Genomic DNA, 14,388 nt, shown 5'->3' with positions numbered 1-14,388 from the left:
CCTGGCTTAATCTACTAACTCTCCAATTCACTCAATCTTGTTCATACCTTTCACCCTCCTGCACATTCAGACCCCAACCACGCAAAATCTTTTCCACTTCATCCTTCCACCTCCAATTTGGTCTCTCCATTCTCCTTGTCCCCTCCACTTCTGACACATACATCCTCTTTGTCAACCTTTCCTCACTCCTCCCCTCCATATGTCCAAACCACTTAAACACACCCTCTTCAGCTCTATCAACTACACTATTTTCATTCCATACATCTCTCTTACCCTTTCATTACTTGCCCAATCAAACCACCTCACACCACATATTGTCCTCAAACATTTTTTCTTTTCTAACACATCCACCCTGCTCTGCACAGCCTTATCTTAGTCCATGTCTTGCATCCATATAATATTATTGGGACTACTGTTCTTGCAAACATAATCATTTTTGCCCTCCCGGATAAAGTTCTCTTTCTACACATTCTTCAGTGCTCTCAGAACCTTTGCACCCTTCCCCACCCTATGACTCATTTCTACTTCGATGGCTTCATTCGCTGTCATGTCCACTCCCAGATATCTAAAATGTTTCACTTCCTCTTGTTTTTCTCCATTCAAATCCACACCCATCAAACTTGGCCCTCAACCCTGTTGAACCTATTCACATTCATTCTCAACTTTCTCCTTTCACACAATCTTCCAAACTCAGTCACCAACTTCAGCAGTTTCTCAATTGCATTTGTCACCAGAGCTGCATCATCAGCAAACAACATCTGACTCACTTCGCAGGCCCTCTCAATCCCGGAAGACTGCATACTCACCCCTCTCTCCAAGACTCACATTTACCTTCCTTACCACTCCATTCATTTCCAAATCGAACAACCATGGGGACATCACACACCCTTGCCATAGACCAACCTCCACTTGGAACCATTTGCTCTCTTCTCTTCCTACTCGTACACAAGCTTTACACCCTTCACAAAAACATCTCACTGCTTCTAGCAACTTTCCTCCCACACCATATACTCTTAAAACCTTCCCCAAAGTATCTCTATCCACCCTATCATATGCCTTCTCCAGATCCATAAATGCCACATACAAATCCATCTGTTTTTTCTAAGTATTTTTCATACACATTCTTGAAAGCAAACACTTGACCCACACATCTTCTACCACTTCTGAAACCACACTGCTCCTTCTTAAGCTGATGCTCTGTACATGCTTTCACCTTCTCTATTAATATCCTCCCATACAACTTATCAAGCATAATTAACAAACTTAAATCTCCGTAGTGTCAACACTCACCCTTAACCTCTGTGCCTTTATTCAGTGGCACTATACATGCATTTCACTAATCCTCAGGCACCTCACTGTGATCCATACATATAATAAAAATCCTTAACAACCAATCAACAACACTGCCACCCCCTTACTCAATAAATTCAACTGCGATACAATCCACTCCATCTGCCTTGCTGCATTTCATCTTCCGCAAGGCTTTCACCACCTCTTCTCTCTTTACCAAATCACTAAATGACTCTCACTTTGCATACCACCCCACCCAAAACACCCTATATCTGCCACTCTGTCATCAAACACATTTAATAGTCCTTCAAAACACTCACTACATCTCCTCACTTTATCACTACCTGTTATCACTTTCCTTTTTTTGCCCCCTTGACTGATGTTCCCATTTGCTCCCTTGTCTTTCACACATTATTTATTTCCAAGTCACTATCTTCTTCCTAAAGTTTACTGATACTCACTTACTCCTATTCTCATTTGCTCTCTTTCTCAACCCCTGCACCTTCCTCTTGACCTCCTGCTACTTTCTCTTATACATCCAACAATCACTTGCACTCCTTCCCTGTAAGTACCGACCAAATGCCTCACTTGTCTTTAACAGGCAACTTTACTTCTTCATCCCACACCTTACTACCCTTTCTAATCTGCCCATCTCTCACCTTTCGCACGCAGTCCCACCACTCACTACCTTTCCTATCAGCCTACCTCCCACCTTTTGCATACTAAATGCATCTCATGCACATGCCATCACTGCTTCCCTAAATTCCTTCCATTCCTAACCCAATCCCCTCACTTCTCTTACACTCACCTTTTGCCATTCTACACTCAATCTCTCCTGGTATTTCCTCACAAAAGTCTCTTTTCAAGCTCACTTACTCTCACCACTCTCTTCTTCTCGACATTGTTCCCTCTTTCTCGAGAACCTCTACAAATCTTCACCATCACCTCTACACGACAGTGATCAGACATCCCCCAAGCAGACCCTCTCAGCACATTCATATCCAGAAGTCTCTCCTTACACAAATATAAATTAATACCCAATAATGCCCAATGACCATCTCCCCTGCTCACATATGTATATTTGTGTATGTCTCTCTTGTTAAACTAAGTACTCCCAATCACCTACCATTTTTTTAGCACACAACTACGATTACCATTATTGTCAATATCATTATCATCCTCGTTATTATCTATATTATTATTATCATTATTATCATTATTATCATTATTATTATTATTATTATTATTATTATTATTATTATTATTATCATTATTATTATTATTATTATCATTATCATTAATATTGTCATAATTATAATCATTATTATTATTATATTATTATTATTATTATTATTATTATCATTATTATTATCATTATTATCATTATCATTATTATTATTATTATTATTATTATTATTATTATTATTATTATGATTATTATCATTATTATTATTATTATCAATACCATTATTACTCTTATTATTATTATCATACTTAATCGCTGTTTCCTGCGTCAGTGAGGTAGTGCCAGGAAACAAACAAAGAATGGCCAATCCACTCATATACACCTATATACATAAACGCCCATACCCGCACATATACATATATATACATATCAACATATACACACACATACACAGACATATACATACACATGTACATACACATACTTACTTGCCTTCATCCATTCCTGTCCCTACCCCGCCCCACAGGAAACAGCATCGCTACCGCCACTTCAGCTAGATAGCGTCAGGAAAACAGACAAAAAGGCCACATTCGCTCACACTCAGTCTCTAGCTGTCATGTATAATGCACCGAAACTACAAATCCCTTTCCACATCCAGGCCCCGCAAAACTTTCCATGGTTTGTTCCAGACGCTTCACATGCCCTGGTTCAGTCCATTGACAGCACGTCGACCCCAGTATACCACATCGTTCCAATTCCTCTATTCCTTGCACGCATCTCACCTTCCCGTATATTCAGGCCCCAGTCGCTCAAAATCTTTTTCAATCCATCCTTCCACCTCCACTTGGTCTCCCACTTCTTGTTCCCTTCACCTCTGACACATATATCCTCTTTGTCAATCTTTCCTCACTCATTCTCTCCATATGTCCAAACCATTTCAACACATCCTCTTCTGCTCTTTCAACCATACTCTTTTTAATACCACACATCTCTCTTACTCTTTCATTACTTACTCGATCAAACCACCTCACACCACATACTGTCCTCAAACATTTCATTTCCAACATATCCACCCTACTCCGTACAACCCTATCTATCTATAGCCCACGCCTCGCAACCATACAGCATTATTGGAGCCACAATTCCTTCAAACATACCCATTCTTGCTCTCCGAGATAATGTTCTCGCCTTCCACACATTCTTCAACGCTCCCAGAACCTTCGCCCCCTCACCCGCCCTATGACTCACTTCCGCTTCCATGGTTCCATCCGCTGCCAAATCCACTCCCGGATCTAAAACACTTCAGTTCCTCCAGTTTTTCTCCATTCAAACTTAGCTCCCAATTCACTTGTCCCTCAACCTTACTTTACCTAATAACCTTGCTTTTATTCACATTTACTCTCAGCTTTCTCCTTTCACACAATTTTCCACACTTTATCATTATCTTCAAAAAATGTGGTGACTGTGTTGTTGATTGGTTGGTAAGGATATTCAGTGTATGTATGGATCATGGTGAAGTGCCTGAGGATTAGCGGAATGCATGCATAGTGCCACTGCACAAAGGCAAAGGGAGTAAAGGTGAGTGTTCAAATTACAGAGGTATAAATTTGTGAAGTATTCCTGGGAAATTATATGGGAGGGTATTGATTGAGAGGGTGAAGGCATGTACAGAACATCAGATTGGGGAAGAGCAGTGTGGTTTCAGAAGCGGTAGAGGATGTGTAGATCAGGTGTTTGCTTTGAAGAATGTGTGAAAAATACTTATGTTTACTTTGAAGAATGTATGTGAGAAATACTTAGAAAAACAGATGGATTTGTAAGTAGCATTTATGGATCTGGAGAAGGCATATGATAGCGTTGATAGAGATGCTTTGTGAAAGGTCTTAAGAGTGTATGGTGTGTGACGTAAGTTGCTAGAGGCAGTGAAAAGTTTTTACCAAGGATGTAAGGCATGTGTACGAGTAGGAAGGGAGGAGAGCAATTGGTTCTCAGTGAATGTCGGTCTGCGGCAGGGGTGTGTGATGGCCCCATGGTTGTTTAATTTGTTTATGGATGGAGTGGTTAGGGAGGTAAATGTAAGAGTTTTGGAGAGAGGGTTTAGTATGCAGTTAGTTGGGGATGAGAAGGCCTGAGAAGTGAGTCAGTTGTTGTTCGCCAATGATACAGCTCTAGTGGCTGATTCGAGTGAGAAACTGCAGAAGTTGCTGACTGAGCTTGGAAAAGTGTGTGAAAGGAGAAAGTTGAGAATAAATGTGAATAAGAGCAAGGTCATTAGGTTCAGTAGGGTTGAGGGACAAGTTAAATGGAATGTAAGTTTAAATGGAGAAAAATTGGAGGAAGTGAAGTGTTTTAGGAATCTGGGAGTGGACTTAGCAGTGAATGAAACCATGAAAGTGGAAGCGAGTCACAGGGGCAAAGGTTCTGGGAGTGATGAAGAATGTGTGGAAGGATAGAACATTATCTCGGAGAACAAAAATGGATAAGTATGAAGGAATAGTAGTTTCAACAATGTGACATGGTTGCGAGGCATGGGCTATGGATAGGGTTGTATGGAGGAGGGTGGATGTGTTGGAAATGAAATGTTTGAGGACAATATGTGATGTGAGGTGGTTTCATCGAGTAAGTAATGAAAGGGTAAGAGAGATGTGTGCAAGTAGAAAGAGTGTGGCTGAGAAAGCAGAAGGCGTGTTGAAATGGTTTGGACATAGAGAATGATTGAGGAAAGATTGATAAAGAGGATATACGTGTCAGAGGTGGAGGGAACAAGAAGTGGGGAGACCAAACTGAAGGTGGAAGGATGGAGTGAGAAAGATTTTGAACGATCGGGGCCTGAACATACAGGAGAGTGTGAGAGGCCTGCAAGGAATAGAGTGAACTGGAATGATGTGCTATATCGGGGTCGACGTGTTGTCAATGAACTGAACCAGGGAATGTGAAGCGTTTGGAGTAAACCATGGAAAGGCCTGTGAGGCCTGGATGTGGATAGGGAGCTGTGGTTTCGGTGCATTACGCATGACTGCTAGAGACTGAGCGTGAACGAACGTGGCATTTTTTGTTTGTTTTCCTGGCGCTACCTCGCTGAAGCAGAGGATAGCGATGATCTTTGCTATCGGATGGGGTAGCGACAGGAATGGATGAAGGCGAACAAGTATGAATATATATATTTGTATGTATGTATATGTCTGCGTATGTATATGTTGATGTGCATATGTACGTATGTGGGCGTTTATATATATATGTGTGTGTAAATGAGTGGATGGGCCATTCTTCGTCTGTTTCTTAGCGCTACTTCGCAGACGCGGGAGGCAGCGATTATGTTTGATAATAAAAAAATATGAGTGGATGGGCCATTCTTTGTCTGTTTCCTGGTGCTACCTTGCTCGCGTGGGAAAAGGCGATTAAGTATATCAAATTATATAAAATAAAAAATTATTATCATCACCATCATTACTATTATCATCGATATCATCATTGCTATTATCATTATTACTATCATAATTAGCATTACTATTACCATTCTTGTTCTCATTACTATCATTATCATTATCATTATTATTACTATCATAATCCTTATTAACATATATGCAATTACTTAGTCCCTGAAGCAATAAACTTTCTGCTGACAACATGTACGTCCTATCTTACTAACCATGAGAGCACTTGGCCCAACACACAGGGTATAAAGGTACAAGTTATAACAGAGGTTTCCCGCTTGCAGTTACACATGTTGCTGGTGTATGTCGTTGGCGCATGTGTGATATCCATAGCTCTAGAGATGAGCTATAAGTCGAGTGTCCTGCCTGCCCTCGCCAGGGCTTACTTCGTCCTTCTGCAGGTAGGTCCTCCGTCAGTAGGTCTGGTTGCAGGTAGATTCTCCTGTAGGTAGGTCCTCCTACATGTAGGTGCTCCTGCTGGTAGGTACTCCACTTGGTGGGTCCTCCCACAAGTAGATATCCTCGCAGGTAGGTCATCTGCCAGGTAGGTCCTCCTGCAGGTACATGCTCCTGCAGGTACATGCTCCTGCGGGTATGTGCTCCTGCAGGTACATGCTCCTGCAGGTACATGCTCCTGCAGGTACGTGCTCCTGCAGGTACGTGCTCCTGCAGGTTAGTACCCTCACATTTTTCTCCCTCTAAAGGAGATGGACTCTTCTCATCATTCCCTCTGTGGTGGCTCATTGATCTTAATCCATCGTGGAATGACTATCGCTCAATCGCTTCTCTTCTTCCCCCAACTCCTCCCATCTCCTGTAAGAGCTGTCCTCCACACCCTTGAAGGTCTTGCTTTCATTCACATTCCACTCGTTGTTGCCGAAACGTATCCTTTCTATTTAATCCTTAACCCTCTTGGAACATCTCTCATACAGGGATTTTTTCTTTCTAAATAAATCTTGATATGGAACACTAATGGACAAAGACAAGGGAAATTTCAACTTTTCCAAAGCCAGAATATTAAATGTAACAATACATGATCGACTTTCTCTCGCTTGGTTAGTTTACTGTATAGACAATGCAGTATGACCTGTGGGACAAGTTTATCATCTATAATCTTATGCTAAGATAACAGTTAACTCGATATTGGAAAGGCCATTATGAAGATCAGGGAAAACATGGGGATGGATAGTTGATACATCACCAACTGATATTATGAAAACCTCACTTAATTTCCCATCGCAGCCAAGAGCAATCTTATAATGTTTGAATCAAAAGACTTGCTTTGTCGTTTGTGTGGCTCATAAAACATCACAAAAAACATAAGTAAATGGGTAAATAACTCAATGAATGGAGAAACAAGTTTCAATGAAATAAACAAATACATGAAATAAACAAACACAGATTACACATACAGAATCACTCAAAATAAATTGCAAAAATGTATTCAATATTCATCCAAAGGAATAGCCAACTTTTCAATACATATATTTTCCTGGATTTTCCTTTGACTTTCTCATTATGACATCATACATGAGATTCAACATAAATTATAGTTCCGATGTAAGTATGGTACTATATAATGTAAGTATGCAGCCGGAGCATACATCATGAAAACTGAGCAAGAAATATCAAAAATGATGTAAACAAGTTCTTTGAAAGTGTAAGAGTGTGGATGAAGGGAATGGAATGGCTGAGGACAGAGTTAATGCAGACGATCTATCTATCCATATCTCTAATGTCTGTCTCCCTCTGGAACTGCCTCAAGGGGATGGCCACGGCAATACAGTCTCCATAACTCGGGCAAGTCTAGCACAGTGTTTGTCGAAGCTCCTACATAAAGTTCCTTCCGACTACTTTGACCTAATGTTTCTACCTACTACTTCTACATAATGCTCCAACCTAATTGTTCCTACCTAGTTCTTGTATCTGTTGCTCCTACCATCTGGCCAAAAGGCAGGGCTAGCACATAGTGCTCACTACAAGAAAATCTAAAGTTATAACGAATGAGTTATGTGAGTTAAGTGTTGTCAAGTGTTACTTGTGACAAGGAGAGATTCTTTGCTTATGGACCGAATGCCAATAGCCCACGTGTGGGTGAAGCAGAAAGAAAAAGACACATACCTGGGTCAGAGGAGTGTAACTTGACAACCACTGAAGTGTTGGCTCACTACACAGCCATCACGAACCCTCCTCATACCAAGGCTGGTAGTACCGGCCGCTGGCTGCCTTCCAAATAGAAATTTTAAAAAAGTTGTTCTGGTAAAAAAAGATAATGTTCAAGAGATGGGGGTTCCATGGAACTCCCTCCCTATATTGTACAAAGAGATAATAACACACATCCACCTGTAAGATCCTACTACAGTGACAGACACACCAACTTGTGTATGTTCTACATCTTTCAGATCTTTTGTGTACTCTGTGCACTCTTTCAGTCCTTTAGTGCACTCTTTATCCTCTTTCATATAACTGTCCACAGGATGGGCTAGACAGCATAATAAATGGGTTCCCTTTATGACAATCATAATATGATGGTATGGCTGGTTGTTAGGGGAATATGGCAAGAGGAAGTTGTGGCTGTATCACTCTGTTGATTCTCTGTTTATGTTCTACCACTTTTTAGCTGCAGGAACACAAGGAGGAATCCAGTGAGTATTTTCTTCGACACGACCTCAATAGGGCAGGATGAGGACAATATAGATGAAAGAAAAACAATATACATATTAGACACTGTTCTTGAATAAGTTCATGTTATGATGCTGAAGTATAACTCTGATATTTCCCTGTTGTAATCCGGTGGGAGGCTCTAATAACATAAGCTTGAAGGCAATCTTATGTATATGACAAGAAAAGACAATACAGACTAAGTCTCGACATAATAATACATCTAAATGATGGGGAATGAGAGCCAGCAAGAGAGGTGCCATACAGCTGACCATGAGCAAATGTGTTGGTCCATCCTCAACCAAGCAGATGGTTGTCACAGAGCAAGTTAAAGTGTACAGGCGAAATCAAAATTGAGCAATCATCAGTCATGGGGTTGAGTGTCAAGTGGTACAGGACAAAGTGAGTCATGCATAACTTATTGTGATACCTGAAGCATGTCAAGAAGTCACTGCGCAGAATTTTTATCAGTACTGTGGAATTATTAGTTAGGGCTTCCATTACAAAAAAATCAAGAAACCATTATTATGACAGGATAGAATTTTATGAATCATTTCATGTATTCTACAAACTCCTGGTTTGTGTATACTTTATGGTAAATATTTTTACCTCCAGAAAACATAAGTAAGAATATGATGGCATTAAGTAATCAGTGATTTTTACATATATTTATGTGGCTTTGATTTAGAATTTGTACAGCATTGCCATCTTGAAGTTATACAGGGCCAACCATGTTCAAAATTCTTTAATACAAATTTTCTCTTCGTAGGGGATGTGGTTCTTGCAGGTTGGGTTCATCCTGTATCCACCAGTGGGGAGCAAGTGGAATGAGGAGAGCCCGAGGCAGATGATGCTCGCTACCAACATCTTGTGTTGGCACATGGCTGCCATCTTCATCCTCCTGTTGGTTATGGGTTGGATCATCCACCACCGAGTGAAGGCTCTCTCTCCCACCTCCCTGTATCACAACCTCCACTCCCTCTCCCATACTAATGTTAACTACATGGTCACGAAGCTCGACACAGAGCAGGTCCAACGCATTATTGCTGACTCTGATGAGGAGGAAGTCTAAACTGAGCCAAAAAGGCTCGTACATTTGGCTCTGAAATATTCTGAAGTGTTTAATGGTGCTAAGGTCACAAATGTTCACAAAGGGTCAAGGGCACGCGAGAAAAAGAAATATGTATAGGGTCAAGGATGTGCAAGTTTGAGGGTTGTGAAGAAAATAAAAGATTCGAAACTAAGTTGAGTGTGTTGGCTGTGATAGAAATACCAGGATAAACATGTCCTCCTAACGACTTACAGGCTCTTCACATCATCTAGAACACGAGATTATTACTGAAACTATGTGATAATACGACCTTCACATCACATTACATGAAACTACAAGGCCTAAGATGGTTCCGACCAAACTATGCATGGGATATTGTTAGCTTACAGCTCTTCACATGGGAATTACTAGTCCTTATGTCAATGCGACTTCAACTTTTCTTTCGGTGTGTCTGACAACCATTACCATCAATGTAACTCATTTACATCTAAGTATATCATTGTATTTACTTCAGTTAAGGTTGTACTTCACTACATCACATTTAGCTCCTCCTTAAGTAACTCTCTACTGTTGATGAATGTAATAATGTGGCCCCTGAGCTGGACGATACAACCCCTGAACATGAGAGAAGAATCATGGATCAGGTCTTCATACTGATCATTATAGGGTTAAGTCCAAGGGCAGGCTATCATACCTAAGGGTTATAATGTCACACTCAAGGCTGCACCATCATGCTCAAGAGTCTCACCATTGACCTCAGGAGGTTAAGTCCTCAAACTCAAAGTGAATCTAACCATAACAAAAGCAAGAACCAATCCACCTCTGCATACAGCTACGGTGCAATGTTTACCACTTCACTGAGGGATGTCATATGACACAACCAGCTGCATTACATGGCCCAGCTACTTGCATATATGATATTATCAGCTGGGTATGTGACACCACATTATTAACATAAGACACAAAAAGTTGCCATCTGACACCATATTCCCAAGCTGATACCATAAGCTGTACATATGACACCATGACCTGCACTCTAGCACTAGATGTAACCAGACTAGCTGCAGAGGTGCCACGAACTGTACACACAACACTACAACCTGCATATAGGACTCCACGCTACGACTCTCATTCACTTCAACATTTAGTCTCATTCTTCTTTCAGTTATTGATCAAGGATGATAATTATTCACGGTAGACAATGGTCATTATTCATCAGTGTTAAAGACGAATATGTAACTCAGGAAGGTTACCTTGCCCTTCATGATCTATCACACTGTGATTCTGTATCATACAGTTACTATGTTAGCATTTTCCATCCATATAGATTTCATAAGAACAGCTCTTTTGATTAACCTAAGATGTCATTTTCATAAGTGAAGGAAGAAAGAACTTGAGAGTGACTGATGAAAAATGTGAGGGGAGGAAAGAATGAGGATTTTCTTCATTATTACAGTTAATCTCTCTTTAAAATACATTACGGAATCTGCCTTTCAAACAGTTCAACGACTGATCATTGATAAGAAATCAGACTTTGCGAAGATACAGGGAAAGACTGGGTGAAGAATGGCAAAAGGTGAGATTAAAGGAAACCAGGGGAGTTGGTGAGGAATGGGAGGTACTTAAGGAAGCAGGACTGATGTGTGAGGTAAGTGTGTGGCAAGTGGATGTCCAAGGAAAGGTCGTGTGTGGTGAGGTAAGAAAGTTACATTGCTAATGAAAGACAAAGGATAGATGCATGGCCATAACTTACACAGAAAGAGTACAAGTGACCAGGAGATGTACAAGAGAAAGATGTAGGGGCTAAAAATAGAGCAAATAAGAACTTGGATGAGCAGAAAAAATAAAAGGGGCATCTGGCAGAATAAGAAATTATTTAGGAAGGAGGTTAGCATTGAGAAAACGGAAGAACAAATGGGAACATCAACGAAGGGGACAAATGAGGAAGTAGTGACAAAAAGAAATGAGGTGTTGAGGATATGGAGTATTTGAAAGGTTTGTCGAATGCATTTGATGATGGGGGTAACAGATGAGAGGAGTTTGGGTCAGGGAGGTATACAAAATGAGTCATGACAAGTGGTTTGGTGAGTAGCTTTGTGGAAGATAAAATGTAGTAAGGCGGATGGAGTATACGGTACTGCAGTTGAATTTCTCAAGAAGAAGGGACTGTGTTGTTGATTGGTTACTTCATACTTTCAGTTTATGTGTCGACCATGATGGAGTGTCTGAGGATTGACAGAACGCCTATAAAATGCCACTGAATAAAGCAAGAGAGACATTGGTGAATGTTCAAATTACAGAAAACGACTTTTTTAATGCACCGGTTAAGTTTTATGGGAGAGTGGTGACTGAAAGGGTAGTGGCATGCACAAAGAATCTGACTGATGAGGATCAATGTGGTTTCAGGAGTGGTATGGATCAGGTGTTTGCTTTGAAGAACATGCATGAGAATTACTAAAGGAAACAGAAGGATGTGTATGTGGCATTTATGAATCTGGAGAAAGCATATGACAAGGTTACTAGATATGCTTTGTGAAAGGTGTTAGAAATTTATGATTAGGAAAGAGAGCTAGCAGAAGCAGAAAGAAGTTTGAGTGGAGAAAAACTGGAGGAAGTAAATTGTCTTAGATATCTGAGAGTGGATTTAGCAGCAGAAGCAGCGGGAGTCACAGGGTGGGGGAGGGGGCGAAGGTTTTGGGAGCGTTGAAGAATGTGTGGAAGGCGAGAACGTTATCTCGGAGAGCGAAAATGGGTAAGTTTGAAGGACTCGTGGTTCAAACAATGTTATATGGTTGCGAGGCGTGGGCTATAGATAGGGTTGTGCGGAGGAGGGTGGATGTGTTGGAAATGAGATGTTTGAGGGCAATATGTGGTATGAGGTGGTTTGATCGAGTAAGTAATGAAAGGGTAAGAAAGATGTGTGGTATTAAAGAGAGTGTGGTTGAGATAGCAGACGAGGGTGTATTGAAATGGTGTGGTCATATGGAGAGAATGAGTGAGGAAAGATTGACAAAGAGGATATATGTGTCAGAGGTGGTGAGCAATGGTGAGCAACGGGGTCTATACCGGTTGTTTCCGAACAGACGCACATAGCCAGCTGATAGCGTTTTCCCGAACCTAACTGTACAACGCGGAGGTATATGAATACGAATAAAGTGCATATGAACGCGCACCATTGTGAGACGAAGGGTATTCGAGTACTTAGTATTTCGAATAGTTGTTTCCTATTATACAGTCCCATAGCCTAGCGGTTAGCATGCCTGCCTCTTGCACAGGGGTCCCGGGTTCGATCCTGGCTGTTGGAGGTTTGTATGTTCTATGAAGGTGCGCGTTCATATGCACTTTATTCGTATTCATATACCTCCGCGTTGTACAGTTAGGTTCGGTAAAACGCTATCAGCTGGCTATGTGCGTCTGTTCGGAAACAACCGGTATAGACCCCGTTGCTCACCATTGTGAGACGAAGGGTATTCGAGTACTTAGTATTTCGAATAGTTGTTTCCTATTATACATTCCCATAGCCTAGCGGTTAGCATGCCTGCCTCTTGCACAGGGGTCCCGGGTTCGATCCTGGCTGTTGGAGGTTTGTATGTTCTATGATATATATATATATATATATATATATATATATATATATATATATATATATATATATATATATATATATATATATATATATATATATATATATATATATATATATCCCTGGGGATAGGGGAGAAAGAATACTTCCCACGCATTCCTCACGTGTCGTAGAAGGCGACTAAACGGGACGGGAGCGGGGGGCTGGAAACCCTCCACCCCTTGTATTTTAAATTTCTATAAGGGGAAACAGAAGAAGGACTCACACGGGGAGTGCTCATCCTTCTCGAAGGCTCAGATTGGGGTGTCTAAATGTGTGTGGATGTAACCAAGATGAGAAAAAAGGAGAGAGAGGTAGGATGTTTTGGCTCTGAGTGAAACGAAGCTCAAGGGTAAAGGGGAAGAGTGGTTTGAGAATGTCTTGGGAGTAAAGTCAGGGGTTAGTGAGAGGACAAGAGCAAGGGAAGGAGTAGCACGACTGAAACAGGAGTGGTGGGAGTATGTGATACAGTGTAAGAAAGTAAACTCTAGACTGATATGGGTAAAACTGAAAGTGGATGGAGAGAGATGGATGATTACTGGTGCATATGCACCTGGGCATGAGAAGAAAGATCATGAGAGGCAAGTGTTTTGGAAGCAGCTGAGTGAGTGTGTTAGTAGTTTTGATGCACGAGACCGGATTATAATGATGGGAGATTTGATTGCAAAGGTGAGTAATGTGGCAGTTGAGGGAATAATTGGTGTACATGGGGTATTCAGTGTTGTAAATGGAAATGGTGAGGAGCTTGTAGATTTATGTGCTGAAAAAGGATTGGTGATTGGGAATACCTGGTTTAAAAAGAGAGATATACACAAGTATACGTATGTAAGTAGGAGAGATGACCAAAGAGCGTTATCTTGTGGAGGCGAAGGTGAGTAATGTGGCAGTTGAGGGAATAATTGGTATACATGGGGTGTTCAGTGTTGTAAATGGAAATGGTGAGGAGCTTGTAGATTCATGTGCTGAAAAAAGGATTGGTGATTGGGAATACCTGGTTTAAAAAGAGAGATATACATAAGTATACGTATGTAAGTAGGAGAGATGGCCAAAGAGCGTTATCTTGTAGAGGCGAAGGAGAAGAAGAATGTTGGGGTAAAAAGAGTGGTGAGAGTAAGAGAGCTTGGGAAGGAGACTTGTGTGGGGA

General features: G+C 41.0%; 1 protein-coding gene across 1 annotated transcript in view; it reads left to right on the top strand.

Moving 5' to 3' along the window:
• LOC139751791 (transmembrane protein 45B-like) overlaps positions 1-10,961 on the top strand; it is a 52,767-nt gene extending 41,806 nt beyond the window's left edge. Inside the window, exons 4-5 of the mRNA XM_071667328.1 lie at positions 6,192-6,311; positions 9,341-10,961. Of these exons, the coding sequence (XP_071523429.1) occupies positions 6,192-6,311; positions 9,341-9,643 (423 nt within the window). The 3' untranslated portion in view covers positions 9,644-10,961. The remainder of the gene's footprint in view (positions 1-6,191; positions 6,312-9,340) is intronic.
• The last annotated feature ends 3,427 nt before the right edge of the window (positions 10,962-14,388 follow it).

This window comes from Panulirus ornatus, chromosome 12 (assembly GCF_036320965.1).
Source record: "Panulirus ornatus isolate Po-2019 chromosome 12, ASM3632096v1, whole genome shotgun sequence".
NCBI classification, from domain to species: domain Eukaryota; kingdom Metazoa; phylum Arthropoda; class Malacostraca; order Decapoda; family Palinuridae; genus Panulirus; species Panulirus ornatus.
This window is presented reverse-complemented; position numbering and strand designations above follow the sequence as displayed.